Genomic DNA, 19,980 nt, shown 5'->3' on the forward strand with positions numbered 1-19,980 from the left:
CTGGATTTGAAACTGCCTCATTGGACCTTTGAAGAAACATAAGCAGTAAATCAAAAAGCTGCAAATGCTGGAACTCTGAACTAGAAGAACATTCAACAAATACTGCAGGATCTGGAAACACAGGACTAGAACAGCAATCAGTTCAGACAGCATCTGTGAACAGAGAAAGAGTTCACACTTCAGGTCGATGATCCTCTACCAGAAAAGGACAAGTGAGGCAACTGGTTTAATTACTGTCACTTATACCAAGGAACAGTCCATAGATCACTCCATCACGTTAGTGCATTGAGCAAGTACAAGGGACAAAGTGTTACAGATACAGCGAAAGTGCAGTGCACATGGTAAGGTGCAAGGCCGTGAGAAGGTAGATGGTGAAAACAAGAGTCTACTTTATTATTCTAGGGGGGTGGTGGTGGTGGTGCATCCTCTTGTATCTCCTGTCCATAAAAAAGGGGGGGGGCTGTGGGGTGGGGGTGGGAGAAGAGAGAATGCCCGGGATCTGGGGGGTCTTTAATTATGTTGGCTGCTCAAATTGCAAAAGGCTTAGTTGTTCTGTTACCTTGGCTTCAATTTGTTCTTTTCTCTTTCATGTCGACCTGCTGTTTCTTTTTAGCTATTATTGTACAATCTAGTCTGCACCCCATCACAGACACCCCACTAGTCCCTCTAACATCCCCTCTGCAACTTAAACCCGACTTGTTTTTCCTCCTGTCTCCTGTCCTGATGAAGCTTTATGGACTTCAATCACTACCTGATGCTTCTGTACAGATCCTGCTTTGTACTTGTAACACAAGTGCTCATGCATTTTCAAAGCCATTCTTCGGACTGATGGAGCAGTGTTAATGTAGCAAATGTCATGTCTTTGGCAGATTTACCACTTGCACTGACACGTTCATACCAGCAGCACACTTGACAGCTCTCTAACACCACTTCGAATCTTGCTAGATTGCACTGCACCATCACTGATTTACACGATTACTAGCAGACATACCTGAACACGTTTTCATCCATTGTCAATACACTCAGGCCTGGTCAGAAAATCAATGGTGAAGGAGAGGGGGAATCATTACCAGAAGTTTGAGGTTGGAGGAACAACACCTTATATTCCATAGCTTCCATCTTGATGGCATGAACATGGATTTTTCAAACTTCCGGTAATGCAGCCCCTCTCCTTCACCACTCCCTATCCCCTTTACCCTCTCTCACTTCATCTCCTTGCCCACCTATCATCTCCCTCTGGTTCTTCTCCCCCCTTTTATTTCTTCCATGGTCTTCTGTCCTCTCCTATCACACTCCCCCTTCTCCAGCTCTGTATCTCTTTCACCAATCAAATTCCAGCTCTTTACTTCATCCCTCCCCCGGCAGGTTTCACCGATCACCTTGTGCTCTCTTCCCTCCCCCCCTTTTAAATCTACTCCTCATCCTTCATTCTCCAGTCGTACCGAAGGGTCTCAGCAGGAAAGGTCAACTGCACTTTTTTTCCCATCGGCGCTGCCCGGCCTGCTGAGTTCCTCCAGCATCTTGTGTATGTTGAAGTGAGGGAATAGGATTAATTGGATAGATCTTTCAAAGTAGAGGGATGCAACCAAGTGGAAGCAAAGAGGAAAAATGGCAGCTGGAACTGAATGCAGACAAGCGTGAGGTATCCCACTTCAGCAGGACGTACACAGTGAGCGGTAGGGCACTGCAGAGTGCAGGAGAACAAAGAGATCTGGGAATACAGCTCTATAACTCATTGAAAGTGGCCTCACAGGTAAATAGGGTGGTAAGGAGAGCTTTTGTTACATTGGCCTTCATAAATCAAAACACTGAGTACAGGAGATGCAATGCTACGTTGAAGTTCTACAAGATGTTGGTGAGCCTAATTTGGAGCACTGTGTACAGTTTTGGGCACCTACCTACAGAAAATATGTAAATAAGATTGAAAGAGTAAGAGAAAATTTAAAATTATCTTGCCAGGACTGGAGAACTTCAGTTATAAGGAAAAAGTGACCAGGTTAAGACTTCATTCCTTGGAACATAGAAAACTGAGGAAAGATTTGATAGAGGTAAACAAAATTATGAGGGGTATTGATAAGGTAAATGCAAGCAGGCTTTTTCCACTAAGGTTGGGTAAGACTACTAGAGGTCATGGGTTAGGGGTGAAAGGTGAGAATTTTAAGGGGAACATGAGGAGAAACGTCTTCACTCGCTGAGGGATTGTGAGAATGTGGAACATGCCAGAGGAATACGAGAATGCGTCAGCGGAAGTGGTGTATCTGAGCTCGGTTTCCATGTTTAAGAGCAGCTTGGATAGGTACATGGGTGGTAGGGGTATTGTGGGCTGTGGTCCCGGTGCAAGTCGATGGGAGTAGGAAGGACAGGAAGCAAACCTCTGCCTCAACAAGGCTTCGCAGAAAGATCCAGTCAATCCAGTTTCCTATGTGTGGCCTGACAGTGATTCTACCATAAGACATAGGAGCAGAAGTAGGCCATTTGGCCCATCAAGTCTGCTCCACCATTCACAGTCATTGTACAATAGATCATTTATTTATACCAAATTTTATATATTTCACATTGATATATTGTATTAATTACAGCACAGCAAGGGAGATTGTGAAGAGAAGGACGAGGATCGGAGAGAAACTGCCTGCGGCAAAAGGCATAATTGAGAGAGATCTATTACCTTGGGCCAACATTCGGCATAGTCAGCGTTCTTATCCTCCACATCGGTGCGGTCCTTCTGTCGCCAGGTTTTGAAAGCTGCTCCCAGCAGGCCATGGACAAAGAGAACGTCTGCTTTGATTGGCTGACTGAAAACAAAAGAGACCAACATCAGTACTGTTCAACATATGGGCAACTGCAAATTATCTGGCAGTTACGCCTACATTAAGCAGTGTTCACCAAAGTTATTACCAAGGGGCTGATTAATTACTTAAATTTATCAGCATCAAAATACACTCAACAATTACTCTGCACAGGCATCAGTTTTAAAAGGATCTGTATCTGGAATCTGGGGAAAGATAATCATTCATAGAATGGCCACGTCACGAGTAGAGGCCATTCAGCCCACTGAATGCGTACCAGCTTGAAAAACAAATCCATTCTGTGAATTCCTTCCTATTGGACCTCACCCATTGACAATGAAACCTGCCTGCACCATGACCCCACCTAACCCCACACCCCAAACACTCACTGGCTTTGCTGTCAGCTTTGGTTGCTGAGCCCAACACCCTCATTTTACGGTCCCTTTTCCTTCATAATTCAATGGAACTGAAGATCTCTATCTTGAAGAAAGCAGACAGTGTAGGCGGGTCGTGTAGTGGTGAGTACAACGCTTTACGGTATCAGCGACCCGGGTTCATGTCCCACCGCTGCCTGTAAGGATTTTGCACATTTTCCATGTGACCGCTTGGGTTTCCTCTGGGTGTTCTGCTTTCCTCCCACAGTCCAAAGATGTACCAGTCGGAAGGTTAATTGTCCTGTCTCTGGGCCAGGGTTAAGATGGGGGCTGCTGGGCAGTCCAGCTCGAAAGGCTGCAAGGGCCTATTCTGCGTTGTGTCTCAATCGATCAATCGATTGACCATTTAAGCCATGATTAGCAATAACTCCTTTTCAGAACTGTGAATATTTAAACTCAGTACTGCAGGCAGCTGTGAATCATGAAATATATTCAAGACCAAAACAGATAGACTGTTCAACTTCAGGAAATCTAAGTACTATAAGGATGTTGAAGGGTGGCGGTTTGTTAGGAGGTGTGAGGCACTCCTTCCTGCAGGTCACTCTTGGACAAGGTGATGCACCTGCTTAGCCCCCCAGTCAGGGTTGTGTGAAGCCAAAGGGACAGTTAGTGGATGGACACGAGTAGCCGGTGCACATCACAAGTCCTGGTTGTGCAACCACTGACGCCAGGCAGACAATCTCAGAAGAGTATCGATAATGGCTGGGCTCACCTGTCTTGTTAAGACTCTGCCCAGAAGGAAGCAATGGCAAACCACTTCTGTGGAAAAAATTGCCAAGAACAATCATGGTCATGGGTAGGGAAAAGAATAAGACCAGCAGAGTGAAGGAGTGATTAAAGACCAGGATCATATGACAGAGCACGTGATGCTGATGGTGATATTGATGAGGGAAGCTGCAACAGCTGAACAAGGGACCAAGGTCTCCGATCATCAGCGTTAGGGGATAAACTATGGGAAGGATTTGGGTTCACGAGCTGGTCTAAATGACGAGGCTAAGTACCAAGTTAGCTGAAATGACTTACCTTGTTCTGTACTGTGGATGAAGAATATATATTCCATCCTGGTACTTCTCTTCCACGGTGTCCCTGTCCAGATTGGCCAAAGCCCTTGCAGCATGTGAAGCCTGGATAACATGCGGCGATTTCATCACCTCAGCTAAGATACCAATCCATCCTGCAACTCAAAGATCCTTCGCATTGGTTTGAAGATTCCACTCTAGAACTTCCGTACATTGATAGATACATTCAGTAATGCTAATACCTTCACCACATTTCACAAAACATGCTGAAGAAGCTAACTATCAGGAAAATTGAATAACATTAGCAGCCGTCAATGTTCTGATACATGCGTGTGAGATGAACTTCAATGCTATCAGGAGAAGCCTGACTATCGCACGATCGGAGGAGGAAAACTCCTTTGCTTGCATCATCGGAAACAGCTCTATGTCTATCTTTAATATCTGTATTTTTCCTTTCCAGAGTTCTTTTGAAGACCCTAACGTGGGGTTACGCGCTGACTTCGGTTCTTTGCGGGAATGGGACCCGCTGATGGGGCCTCACGACTGGTCGCTATTCAATATGCCAAGGGCGCGGCCTAGGAGACCTGCACGCCTTAGGGATCTCGTGGCTCTGGAGGTGGGCAGACTCGAGGCTGCTGCTGCTGCAGGAAATCCCTGTGTCGTGGGAGAAGGAAGATCTAAAGCAGCGAGCTGGCTGCGGGCTCTGTGCCCAGGGACCCGAGATCTTTGACACAACAGACTTTTAACATCGTAAATCAGTGAGGTGCTTGTTATGTGGCCCCTCTCGCTGTGTAATGGAGACAGATGAGGGAGAGACAGAGAGAGCCTGTGGTATATCGAATACTGGGAGAATGAGTAACCACAAGCCTGTGTCTTTATTGATGCTTTGCTGCATGCTGGAGTGCTCGGTGGGGGTTTTTACTGGTGGGGGAGGGGGGTCATTGCTTTGATGCTGCCCGTGAGAGGGTGGGGGAAGCTGGAGAGGGGCTTCAGAGTTCTAACACTTAACTCTCATTCATTCTTTCGGGCAACTCCTCGTGGAAGGCTGTGAAGAAAAAGCATTTCAGGCTGTATATTGTATACATTTCTCTGACATTAAATGTTCCTTCGAAATCTTTGAAACCATCTGCACATTACAACACACTGTCACTACACCTGACTGTCTGCACATTACAACACACTGTCACTGTACCTGAATGTCTGCACATTACAACACACTGTCACTACACCTGACTGTCTACACATTACAACACACTGTCACTACACCTGACTGTCTGCACATTACAACACACTGTCACTGTACCTGAATGTCTGCACATTACAACACACTGTCACTGTACCTGTTTACACATTACACTGTCACTACACCTGACTGTCTACACATTACAACACATTGTCACTGTATCTGACTGTCTACACATTACAACACACTGTCACTGTACCTGACTGTCTACACATTACAACACACTGTCACTACACCTGATTGTCTACATATGTCAACACACTGTCACTGTACCTGAATGTCTACACATTACAACACACTGTCACTGTACCTGACTGTCTACACATGTCAACACACTGTCACTGTACCTGACTGTCTACACATTACAACACATTGTCACTACACCTGTCTACACATGTCAACACACTGTCACTGTACCTGACTGTATACACATTACAACACACTGTCACTACACCTGACTGTCTACACATTACAACACACTGTTACTGTACCTGACTGTCTACACATTACAACACACTGTCACTACACCTGACTGTCTACACATGTCAACACACTGTCACTGTACCTGACTGTCCACACATTACAACACACTGTCACTACACCTGACTGTCTACGCATTACAACACACTGTCACTACACCTGACTGTCTACACCAGGGGTCGGCAACGTTTACCACTAAAAGAGCCAATATGGACCCATTTCCCACAGAAAAGAAAACACTGGGAGCCACAAAATGAAATAACACTGCATACAACGGGTTTTTTTTGCCTTTATGCTATGTATAAACAAACTATAATGTGTTGCATTTTTGAAATTGATGAACTCCTGCAGAGAAAACGAAATTACATTTCTGCATGCAACAAAAACATTTTGAACTCTGAAAAAAAGACGTTGGGTTGAAGGTTACTACATAGGTAGCCTACCTTGGATCGAAGAATTAAAAGAAAGCGCGCACTGGCGGGTGTCAGGCATTGGCAGTTGTGATGTATATTAATAGCGATAAAAAACACGTTGTAGCGGTGTAGCGCTACACGCAGCGCTAAAAAAAAGACTGCAGTCAAAGGTAACTTTATTCGAACTAAACAGCCTTGCTTTAAAGCCTCCCTCAACCCGTCCCCGTGGGCGCGGATGCTCCAAAAGACACGTACTCACAAACCCCCGTAGGCTATCTCCCTTAGTCGGAACGGTGGCTAATTGTGAGCCGGTTCGGATGTGCCAGGAAACGGTGTCTCCGCAAAGTTTTCATATTGTACAAGATCACCATAATCTTCAAATTTCGAATTACATTTCAAAAGCTAACAAACCACGGGGAGCCGCATCACAGAGATCAAAGAGCCGCATGTGGCTCTGGAGCCGCAGGTTGCCGACCTCTGGTCTACACATTACAACATACTGTCACTGTACCTGACTGTCTACACATGTCAACACACTGTCACTGTACCTGACTGTCTACACACTACAACACACTGTCTCTGTACCTGACTGTCTAAACATTACAATACACTGTCACTGTATCTGACTGTCTACACATTACAACACACTGTCACTGTACCTGACTGTCCACACATTACAACACACTGTCACTACACCTGACTGTCTACACATTACAACACACTGTCACTGTATCTGACTGTCTACACATTACAACACACTGTCACTGTACCTGACTGTCTACACATTACAACACACTGTCACTGTACCTGACTGTCTACACATTACAATACACTGTCACTGTACCTGACTGTCCACACATTACAACACACTGTCACTACACCTGTCTACGCATTACAACACACTGTCACTACACTTGTCTACACATTACAACACACTGTCACTGTACCTGACTGTCTACGCATTACAACACACTGTCACTACACCTGTCTGTCTACACATTACAACACACTGTCACTGTACCTGACTGTCTACACATGTCAACACACTGTCACTGTATCTGACTGTCTATACATTACAACACTGTCATGTACCTGACTGTCTACACATTACAACACTGTCACTACACCTGACTGTCTACACATTACAACACACTGTCACTGTACTTGACTGTCTACACATTACAACATACTGTCACTGTAACTGACTGTCTACACATTACACTGTCACTGTACCTGACTGTCTACACATTACAACACACTGTCACTGTACCTGACTGTCTACACATTACAACACACTGTCACTACACCTGACTGTCTACACATTACAACACACTGTCACTGTACTTGACTGTCTACACATTACAACATACTGTCACTGTAACTGACTGTCTACACATTACACTGTCACTGTACCTGACTGTCTACACATTACAACACACTGTCACTGTATCTGACTGTCTACACATTACAACACACTGTCACTATACCTGACTGTCTACACATTACACTGTCACTACACCTGACTGTCTACACATTACAACACATTGTCACTGTATCTGACTGTCTACACATTACAACACACTGTATCTGACTGTCTACACATTACAACACACTGTATCTGACTGTCTACACATTACAACACACTGTCACTGTACCTGACTGTCTACACATTACAGCACACAGTCTCTGTACCTGACTGTCTACACATTATAATACACTGTCACTGTATCTGACTGTCTATACATTACAACACACTGTCACTGTACCTGGCTGTCTACACATTACAACACACTGTCACTGTATCTGACTGTCTACACATTACAACACACTGTCACTGTACTTGACTGTCTACACATTACAACACACTGTCACTGTACCTGACTGTCTACACATTACAACACACTATCACTACACCTGTCTGTCTATACATGTCAATACACTGTCACTGTACCTGTCTGTCTACACATTACAACACACTGTCTCTGTACCTGACTGTCTACACATTACAATACACTGTCACTGTACCTGACTGTCTACACATTACAACACACTGTCACTGTATCTGACTGTCTATACATATAACACACTATCACTGTATCTGACAGTCTACACATTACAACACAATGTCACTACACCTGACTGTCTACACATTACAACACACTGTCACTGTACCTGACTGACTACACATTACACTGTCACTGTACCTGACTGTCTACACATTACAACACACTGTCACTGTACCTGACTGTCTACACATTACACGGTCACTGTACCTGACTGTCTGAACATTACAACACACTGTCACTGTACCTGACTGTCTACACATTACACTGTCACTGTATCTGACTGTCTACACATTACAACACACTGTCACTGTACCTGACTGTCTACACATTACAACACACTGTCACTGTATCTGACTCTCTACACATTACAACACACTGTCACTCTACCTAACTGTCTGCACATTACAACACACTGTCACTACACCTGACTGTCTACACATTACAACACACTGTCACTGTACCTGACTGTCTACACATTACAACACACTGTCACTGTACCTGACTGTCTACACATAACAACACACTGTCACTGTACCTGACTGTCTACACATTACAACACACTGTCACTACACCTGACTGTCTACACATTATAACACACTGTCACTGTATCTGACTGTCTACACATTACAACACACTGTCACTGTACCTGACTGTCTACACATTACACTGTCACTGTATCTGACTGTCTACACATTACAGCACACTGTCACTACACCTCTGTCTACATATGTCAACACACTGTCACTGTACCTGACTGTCTGCACATTACAACACACTGTCACTGTACCTGACTGTCTGCACATTACAACACACTGTCACTGTACCTGACTGTCTACACATTACACTGTCACTGTATCTGACTGTCTACACATTACAGCACACTGTCACTACACCTCTGTCTACATATGTCAACACACTGTCACTGTACCTGACTGTCTGCACATTACAACACACTGTCACTGTACCTGACTGAATACACATTACAACACACTGTCACTACACCTGACTGTCTACACATTACAATACATTGTCACTGTACCTGTCTGTCTACACATTACAACACTGTCACTGTGCCTGACTGTCTACACATTACAACACACTGTCACTACACCTGACTGTCTACACATTACAACACACTGTCACTGTACTTGACTGTCTACACATTACAACATACTGTCACTGTAACTGACTGTCTACACATTACACTGTCACTGTACCTGACTGTCTACACATTACAACACACTGTCACTGTACCTGACTGTCTACACATTACAACACACTGTCACTACACCTGACTGTCTACACATTACAACACACTATCACTACACCTGTCTGTCTATACATGTCAATACACTGTCACTGTACCTGTCTGTCTACACATTACAACACACTGTCTCTGTACCTGACTGTCTACACATTACAATACACTGTCACTGTACCTGACTGTCTACACATTACAACACACTGTCACTGTATCTGACTGTCTATACATATAACACACTATCGCTGTATCTGACAGTCTACACATTACAACACAATGTCACTACACCTGACTGTCTACACATTACAACACACTGTCACTGTACCTGACTGACTACACATTACACTGTCACTGTACCTGACTGTCTACACATTACAACACACTGTCACTGTACCTGACTGTCTACACATTACACGGTCACTGTACCTGACTGTCTGAACATTACAACACACTGTCACTGTACCTGACTGTCTACACATTACACTGTCACTGTATCTGACTGTCTACACATTACAACACACTGTCACTGTACCTGACTGTCTACACATTACAACACACTGTCACTGTATCTGACTCTCTACACATTACAACACACTGTCACTCTACCTAACTGTCTGCACATTACAACACACTGTCACTACACCTGACTGTCTACACATTACAACACACTGTCACTGTACCTGACTGTCTACACATTACAACACACTGTCACTGTACCTGACTGTCTACACATAACAACACACTGTCACTGTACCTGACTGTCTACACATTACAACACACTGTCACTACACCTGACTGTCTACACATTATAACACACTGTCACTGTATCTGACTGTCTACACATTACAACACACTGTCACTGTACCTGACTGTCTACACATTACACTGTCACTGTATCTGACTGTCTACACATTACAGCACACTGTCACTACACCTCTGTCTACATATGTCAACACACTGTCACTGTACCTGACTGTCTGCACATTACAACACACTGTCACTGTACCTGACTGTCTGCACATTACAACACACTGTCACTGTACCTGACTGTCTACACATTACACTGTCACTGTATCTGACTGTCTACACATTACAGCACACTGTCACTACACCTCTGTCTACATATGTCAACACACTGTCACTGTACCTGACTGTCTGCACATTACAACACACTGTCACTGTACCTGACTGAATACACATTACAACACACTGTCACTACACCTGACTGTCTACACATTACAATACATTGTCACTGTACCTGTCTGTCTACACATTACAACACACTGTCACTGTACCTGACTGTCTACACATGTCAACACACTGTCACTGTACCTGACTGTCTACACATTACAACACACTGTCACTGTATCTGACTGTCTACACATTACAACACACAGTCATTCTACCTGACTGTGCAATGGCCGAGTGGAGATGCTCTTGTAAAGCCAGATTTCCGATTGTCCGAATGATGTTCCTTTGAATTTTTTGAGAATCTTGGCGTAGCTGGTAAATTTTTTGGAGCAACTGCAAGCCTCCATTTACTACGATTGCATCGCAGTGGCTGGGTACCTGAAGTTGGGATGGAAATTGAAGAAAAACTTTCACCTCAATGAATACAATAAAGAAAAGCAATATGATATAATAGCACATGAAACTGGCACAATCTTCAACTCATTTAACACAGATTTAAGAAGAAAAATATCTGCTCATGTAGTGATATAAGCAAAGATTAGTGTGAAAAATTACATCTTCCTTAGGGGAACAAATTCCCCACACCCAGCTGAAGCACCAGTTGAAATGACCTCATGCACAGGCAGATTTGCCCATTAACGAAGCTGATGGCAAAGCAGCAACCAGGAGGCAGGGATTCCTTTTAAGTAAAGTAGCAATTGAGAAATGGCACTTGCATTAGAAAGAGACAGAGAATACATGGTTGTGAACAACATTCAGAGAACAGAACTTGAGTGAAGTAATTTTTTTAAGGCTACTGTAGGATATACTTATCTGGTCATTCACAGAAACGTCCTTCCCTAATTTTCCTTAAGGTGGTGATAGTGAGCCACATTCATGAACGTCTGGAGTCCACACTCTGAAGTATCTCCCAGTCATCTCTCAGGTACCATCTAAAACCTTAATGCATCACATCCACCCATTCCCTTAGCTTGCCCAATTAGTCAGTCTTCCAAAACATTATTCTTGGCAAACTCAACTTGCCTTTTTAATAAATCTTATGGTTAAAAAATAATCCAGTCAAGATGGTGACAAGCTGCAGTCTCCATCGAGTCAAGGCTCACACTTTGTTGTTTTTAGGCTCGCAGGGATGGTCTTGAAGTCAGAGAGGGGAGTTAGGGTTTAGGAACAGGGATATAGGGGAATTCAAGGTCAGGTTGAAATCTAGGCCTCAGTTCCACATTTGAAGGCCAGCAACGTGAACCTGTGACAATGGACATCCGTGGTTAGATGTCATGCTGGGAGACCAGCAAGGACAAGGGCTGGTAGCCCCCCAAGGTCAACAAGTCATTGGCGGGTTCTGGGATCGGAGTTCTGTGCAGGCAGGAGGCACGAGGGTCAGTGACCCCCTGGGTACACGAGTCGGTGTGACGAATTGAGGCCTAGCATTCAGGGTCTCATCATCACCGAGTCCGGAGTTTGAGGCCTAGAGTCAGAGTCTTCATTCATTGTCATCAGTGTGTCCTGGGGTTGGTACCAAAAGGTCGATCAGAAGTCCAGAAGGCAAGGCCCGCTGGCCAAAGCTCTGGGCCTACACGCCCACTGGGCAAGTCTAAGGCCCAATGTCTACAAGCCCTCTAGAGGCTGAAGGCTGGGGTAAGAGGACTGTCCGTGTGAGTGTGTTTGTGGATGGCTAGTGAGGCAAGGGGTTTTTGCTTTGCTGCTGTTGTTCTGCGGTGAACATGCTGTGTTGGTGCTGGAATGTGTGGTGACACTTACTGGCTGTCCCCAGCACATCCTTAGGTTGTGTTGGTGATTAATGCAAACAATGCATTTCATTGTAAGTTTCCATGCACACATGATAAATAAATAAATGAATTTTAATCTGTCGGCTACTCCTGACTAACTCATGCATCTCTAATCTTATCTTCAGGAGCACGGATATTATAGAATGCTGCTGCACATCTGGACCAAATGTAAGGCAGTCACTCAGTCATGAGGCAAATAATCCACCCATTTAATCCCATAACGTGCCATCTTTCCAAAATGCCTTTGAGCAGGGCCACTGAAGACAATTTTCATTCCACTGCAGCCACCGAGCACTCCACCTTCTGTCGGGTTTAAACCTGTGACATTACATACAGATCCTCCTGAGAAATGAGGTGGGCAAGTGGCAGAAGTATCTGTTGGTTCCAGCAACCATAATTCTATTCCAACTTGGAACATTACAGCCCACAATATTGTGCCAGCCTTTTAACCAACAAGACCAATCTAACCCTTCCCTCTCACGTAACCCTCCATTTGTCTTTCATCCATGTGCCTATCTAAGAGTCTCTAGAATGTATCTGCCTCTACCACCACTTGTGATAGTGCATTTCATCCACCCAACACTCTGTAAAAAAACTACTTCCCCCCATGTGTTTTTCCAACACCTTAAAATCATGCCCCCTCGTGTTAACCATTTTCACTAATTGGAAAAAGTGCTGGCTGTCCAATCTACCAATTGGTTCTTAACATCTTATGCACCTTTTTATCAAGTCACCTCTCATCCTCCTTTGCTTCAAAGAATAAAGCCCTAGCTCACTGAACCTTTCCTCATAAAATGTGCTCTGTAACCCAGGCAGCATCCTGGTAAATCTCCTCTGCATCTTCTCTGAAACTTCCAGATCCTTCCTATAACGAAACAACCAGAATGGAACCCTGGTCTAACCAGGGTTTTATAGAGCTGCAACATTACTTCATGGCTCTTGAACAATCAGTTTTAACGTAGTAATGACGCAGGATATAACTGGTTCACAAATTAAGGGGATTGGGGAAGAGCAAATTTTGGAGCCATTGAGTGAGATTGTTTGAAAGGAAAGGAGTGTGTCAAGTGGGAGGCCTTTAAAAGTGTGACGTCTGGAGCTCAGGGTCAGGGTGAAGGACAAGGCTGGAAAGTTATGAGGGCAAAAAGAGGATATGAGAGAGATACTAACGAACAGATCTCAGATAGTCAGGATGCACAACCACTCCTCCCTCCCCATCGTCCTCGCCACAGGTGCCCCCTAAAAGGCTGTGTGCCAAGTCCTTTGCTGTACAGACTGCTCACACGTCTGCATGGCCAAACATCCGATAATCACACAACTGTGGCAGAGCTCATCACCAGCGACAAGCCTACAGAGGAGAGGTGGAAGTCTTCAAGACCTGGTGCCAGGCAAGTAACCTCTTGCTTCATGTCAACAAGACAAAGGAGATGGTTATCAACTCCAGGAGGGCTTGCACCGCTCACACCCCACTTTACATCGGTGGAAAGTGGGAGCAGGTTCAAACTCCTGGGAATGCACATCAGTCACATCCTCTCATGGACACAGAACACATCCGACACAGTCAGGAAAGCTCACCAATGCCTCTTCCTGAGGAGGCTGAAGAGAGCTGGACTTGGCACATCCATGCTCATGTCATTCTGCAGAGGCACAATAGAGAGTGTCCTCACAACAAGAGTCATCGCTGCTTGGTATGGAAACAGCACTGTGGCAGACAGGAAGGCTCCACAGTGGGTAGTCACTGCACCACCAGCACCGGCCTACCCACATACATAGAGAGAGGTGTCAGAAAACGGCCAGTAACATCATGAAGGATTCAATCCACCCTGCCATAGACTGTTTGCACCCTCCCATCAGGGAGGAGGCTACGTAGCAGCCATGAGGACTTTCCCCACCCAGTATGGCTGATCAATACCTATACACACTAAACCCTCTCCTCCACACCCCCCCCCCCACCACTTTATTATTTCCTGTTAGTTACCTATTGTATAGGCACCCCTGTGCCTAGTGTCACTTTATGGACATACAATCAATCAATGCATATAGGCTACCTTGTATTTACATTCATGGTGTTTATTTTATTGTCATTGTGCTCTTTATCTTTTGTGCTTTTTTGGGTGTTGCATCAGATCTGGAGTAACAATTATTTCATTCTCTTTTACCCTCGTGTACAGGAAATGACTTTAATCTTGAATACAGCTGGTAAGATGAGGTGAAACCCCAAGTTATCCGATAGGGGTAAAAGGGTGGCTGGGGAGAGAATAGGTCTAATTAAAGGCCAGCACCGCTGTCGAGGTGTGCAACCAAAGGAAATGGGTGAGACTTTTTTATAAATATTTCTCTTCGGTTTTTATTGTGGAGAAAATGATGCAGCTAACAAGGATGTTGCCTGGATTGGGAAGCATGCCTTATGAGAATAGGCTGAGGGAACTCAGCCTTTTCTCCTTGGAGCGACGGAGGATGAGAGGTGACCTGATAGAGGTGTATAAGATGATGAGAGGCATTGATCTTGTGGATAGTCAGAGGCTTTTTCCCAGGGCTGAAATGGTTGCCACAAGAGGGCACAGGTTTAAGGTGCTGGGGAGTAGGTACAGAGGAGATATCAGGGGTAAGTTTTTTTATTCAGAGTTGTGAGTGCGTGGAATGGGCTGCCGGCAATGGTGGTGGAGGCGGATATGAGTCTTTTAAGAGGCTTTTAGATAGGTTCGTGGAGCTTAGTAAACTAGATGGCTATAGGTAAGCCTAGTAATTTCTAAGGTAGGGACGTGCTCGGCACAACTTTGTGGGCCGAACGGCCTGCATTGTGCTGTAGGTTTTCTATGTTCTAACGAAATGCAGGAAATGACTGTTGTTTTCTTAGAGTGCCTGTCAATTAGTATTGGACACCTTAAAGGACATTAAGGTGAACAAATCCCAAAGGCCTACCTAGTATATTCTTGGACCTTGTGGGAAGCTAAAGGAAAAATCATGATTGCCTTTACAAGGATTTTTGCTTCAACTCTGAGCACAGGTGAGGCTCTGGGGGAACTGGAGGGTGGACAATGTGGTGCCATTGTTTGAAAAAAGGCAGCAAACCAAGCCAGGAGACTACAGGCCAGCGACTCTGACTCTGGTGATGGGTAAATGACTGGAGGGGGTTCTGAGGGCTAGGATCTACCAACAAACTGCCTGATTTGGGGCAGTCAGCACAACTTTGTATGGGAAGTCGTGTCTGACAAATCCCTTGGGAGTTCTTTGAGGAGGTAACCAAGAGGTGTTTGAGGATAGGACAGTGCCTGTTAGAAGGCCTTTGACAAAATTCCTCATGGCAGGCGAGGTTGTAGATTAGGTCGCATGGGATCCAGGGGAGAGAGTGGTTTGACTCAGTGGTCAGAAATGGGGTTCAGGGCTGGTTCTCAGATTAAAGGACTGTATCTACTGGTGTGCCACAGGGGACCTTTGTTGTTTATAATTCATATTAACTATTTGGATGTGAACGTACAAGGCATGGTTAGTAAATTTGTGGACAATACTAAAATGGGAGTTGTAGATAGTGTAGAAAGTTATGAAAATTCACAGGGATATCTTAAATTGCTAGGTACATGAGCTGAGTATTTGCAAATGATTTTCGATCCAGATAAATGTCAGTTGTTGGACTTTGGGAGGTCAAGCCAGAATAGAACTTGTACCTGGATAGAATCAAAGAGCTGCGGGGGGTGTTAGGACACAGAGTGAACAATGCGTGGAAGTCCATTGTTAGCCAAAAGCAGTGTCACACTGAGACTGGATGGTGAAGAAGCTGTTTGGCACACTGGCTGTTATCAGTCAGGGCACTGAGTATCGAAGCTGGGAAGTTACGTTGCAGTTACAAAAAGCATCGGTGAGGCAGCACTTGAAATATTGGGGACAATTTTGATCACCCTGTTACTGGACTTAAAACAGCACGGAAATCATTTACCAGGATGTTGCCAGATCTTGAGGATCAGAGTTATATAGAAAGGATAAATAGTTTAGGAATTTTGTTCTGTGGAGCATAGGATAATGAAGGGAGATTTGATAGAGGTATATAAAATTATGAGGGGTAAAGATCGGGTAAATACAAGCAAGCTTGTTCCACTGAGGTTGGGTGAGGTTATGGGTTAAAGGTGAAAGGTGAATTGTTAAACTCTTCACCTAGAGGGTGGTGAGAGTGTGGAACAACCTGCCAGTAGAAGTAGTCAATGCGAGTTTGAGTTCAGCCCTTAAGTTTGGGTAGGTACATGGATGGAGGGGAATGAAGGGCTGTGGTCCAGGTGCAGGTCAATTCGGGTAATTTGATTAGCACTTCAGCACGGACTAGATGGGCTGAAGGACCTATTTCAGTTCTGTAACTCTGAGTGTATGAGTGGCTGCTTAGACTAGGACTTTATCCCCTGGAACGTGGCAGATTGAGTGGTGACCTGACAGAGGAAAATAAGTTCATGAGGGGCACAGACAGGTTGAAAGTGCCCAGGGATGGGCACTAAAAACGAGAGGGCAGAAGTTTAAGATCAGAGACATGAGATTTCCAAGGGATGTCAGGGCAGCTTCTTCACACAAAGGGTGCTGTGTATTTTGGATGAATTGCCAGAAATAGTACTTGAGGTAGGTACATTAGCAACTTTTAAAAGTTTCATTTCAATAGCCCTTCACTCAACACTGGAACATCTGGACAGTGAAGATGTATATATCAGGATGCTCTTCATTGACTACAGCTCTATCAATACTATCATCCCCTCAAAACTAATCAACGAGCTTCAAGACAACACACACAAAACGCTGGAGGAACTCAGCAGTCCTGGCAGTATCTATGCAAAAAAGCACAGTCGACGTTTCAGGCCGAGACCCTTTGGCAGGACCGAAACATCGACTGTACTTTCCTCTACAGATGCTGCCTGGCCTGTTGAGTTCCTCCAGCATTTTGTGTGTGTTACTTTGATTTCCAGCATCTGCAGATTTCCTCGTTTGTAATAAGCTCCAAGACATTGGCCTTAATATTGCATGTGCAACTGGATTCTCGATTTCCTCACTTGTAGACCCCAGTCAGTTCAGATTGGCAACAACATCTCCTCCACAATCTCCATCAGCACAGGTTCATCACAAGGCACAAGGCTCAGCCCCCTGCTCTGCTCATTTTACACTTATGACTGTGAAGCTAAGCACAGCTCCAACGCCACATTTAAGTTTGCTGACAACAGCACTGCTGTCAGCAGAATCAAAGGTGGTGATGAATCAACATACAGGAGGAAGTTTGAAAATCTGGCTAAATGGTGTCTCACTCACTGTCAGCAAGATCAAGGAGTTGATTATTGATCTGAGGAGGAGAAAACCAGAGGTCCATGAGCCAGTCCTCATCAGAGGTGCAGAGGGCCAGCAACTATAAATTCTTGGGCGTTATCATTTCGCAGGACCTCCAGGACCCAGCACAAAAGGGCAATTATTAAGAAAGCACAGCAGTACCTCTACTTCCTTAGGAGTTTGCGACGGTTCAGTATGACATCTATGGATGTGTAGTGGAGGGTACATTGACAGCTGCATCGCAGCCTGGTTTGAAAATATCAATGCCCTTGAATGAAAAATCCTTCAAAAAACAGTGGATATGGTGCAGTTTGTCATGAGTAAAGCTCTCCGCATCATTGAGTATGTCAACAAAGAGCATTGTCGCAAGAAAGCAGCATCCATCGTCAGAGACTCCCACCAGCCAGGACATGCTCTCTTCTTGCTGCTGTCATCAGGAAGAAGGTGCAGGAGCCTCAGGTTCTGCAAAAGTTATTACCCCTCAACCATCTGGCTCTTGAACCAAAGGGAATAACTTCACTCCACTTCAATTGCCCATCATAGAAATGTTTGCACAACTTATGGACTCATCTTCAAGGACTCTTCACCTCACGTTCTCAATATTCATAGCTTATTTATTTATTATTATTTCCTTTTGTATTTATAATACCACACCAGCTTGGACATTCAACCAGAGTGCAAAAGACAACAAAGCACAAATACAAAAGGAAATAATAATAAATAAATAAGCTATAATAGAATTATAATAGAATCAAAGTACATTGATTATCTAAGTACAGTATGTACGCAGTATACAACCTTGAAATTCGTCTTCCCCACAGGCAGTCATTAAACAAAAGACCCACCAGGAAACCAACCTGCTCAAAAAAAATCATCAAACATCAAAACCCCCTCCCCCACGCACAATGTGGACGTATCGAGTATGCCCGCAAGAGTCGTAAGTGTGAAGTGAGTAGATCAGGGGGGCTAAGCCTTGTGCCTTGTGGTGCACCTGTGCTGATGGAGATCGTGGAGGAGATGTTGTTGCCAATCTGAACTGACTGGGGTCTGCAAAGTGAGGAAATCGAGAATCCAGTTGCACAATGCAATATTAAGTATGATGGTGGTAGCTGTTCAAAGACTTCTTCAGATTGGCCTCATTGAGACCCCCCACATGACCTTTAAGGATTCATGGCGGATTGTTTCATGCCTGCTGATCACAGTGCTCAGCTCCTCCGATGCCTGCGTAACGTTGGCTTGAGTTGGAATGTGCACCGCTACCATGACGATGGTGGAAAACTCCCTCAGCAGATAAAATGGATGACATTTGATCACTGGATCTTCCAGGACTGAGATGGAATCATCACATCTGTGCAACATCTGTGAAGCATACTTCCCCCTCTACCTTTAGAAGACTCAACTGAACCATTTTTACAACAAAGCCATTGGGTATCCGAGATGGCAGAGCTGAGTCATGTTTCAGTGAAGCAAACTACATAGCAGTGCACGATGTCCCTCCAGTACAGCAATCCTGCCCTGAGGTCTTCAGTTTTATTTTCCACAGACTGTACGTTCACCAGCAAGGTATTCAGGTACGGTGGTCCAAGGCCTCTACATTTTAATCGTACCTGTGGACTGATGCACTGTCACTGTTTCCATTTTCTTAGAAGACATTCTGCAGGGTTTGTCAATTTTGGGTATTGATAGATTTGTTTTAACATCTAAAAGCTATGTTGCTTACTGAAGTACCACAGCTGTGAGTTTGGATTTCAGCTGCAGTAGTCCTAAGCAGGAATATTTGATGATTCCCAGTGGAGCTGCATGCGAAGCATTGCCACGTTTCAGTGCCATCTTTACTAGATTTATACTTCAGTACAAATTTCTGTGGCAGAGAAATCCACAGATTCACCACCTACAAAGTGAAGAAGCCCATTTGCTGAGACTGTGGTCCCTGGTTCTAGTCTCTTCAGCTAAGGATAACATACTCACTGTATCTGACTTGTCCGCTGCATGTCCACTGCATCTGACTTGT

General features: G+C 44.6%; 1 protein-coding gene and 2 long non-coding RNA genes across 12 annotated transcripts in view; 2 read left to right on the forward strand and 1 right to left on the reverse strand.

The window, feature by feature from the left end:
* LOC132403204 (uncharacterized) overlaps positions 1-2,716 on the forward strand; it is a 29,796-nt gene extending 27,080 nt beyond the window's left edge. For both annotated transcript variants that reach the window (XR_009515208.1, XR_009515207.1), the window contains one exon: positions 2,580-2,716. This is a non-coding gene — a long non-coding RNA (uncharacterized LOC132403204). The remainder of the gene's footprint in view (positions 1-2,579) is intronic.
* serac1 (serine active site containing 1) overlaps positions 1-19,980 on the reverse strand; it is a 69,803-nt gene that overhangs the window by 15,831 nt on the left and 33,992 nt on the right. For all 9 annotated transcript variants that reach the window (XM_059986572.1, XM_059986569.1, XM_059986573.1 and 6 more), the window contains 3 exons: positions 11,109-11,271; positions 4,244-4,394; positions 2,666-2,792 (listed from right to left, as the gene is read on the reverse strand). In XM_059986572.1, coding sequence (XP_059842555.1) covers positions 2,666-2,792; positions 4,244-4,394; positions 11,109-11,271 — 441 coding nt within the window. The remainder of the gene's footprint in view (positions 1-2,665; positions 2,793-4,243; positions 4,395-11,108; positions 11,272-19,980) is intronic.
* Positions 2,799-7,333, forward strand: LOC132403205 (uncharacterized). Its single transcript, XR_009515209.1, has 2 exons — positions 2,799-3,304; positions 4,700-7,333. It is a non-coding gene; the product is annotated as an uncharacterized LOC132403205 (long non-coding RNA).

Source organism: Hypanus sabinus, chromosome 12 (genome assembly GCF_030144855.1).
Source record: "Hypanus sabinus isolate sHypSab1 chromosome 12, sHypSab1.hap1, whole genome shotgun sequence".
Classification (NCBI taxonomy): Eukaryota; Metazoa; Chordata; class Chondrichthyes; order Myliobatiformes; family Dasyatidae; genus Hypanus; species Hypanus sabinus.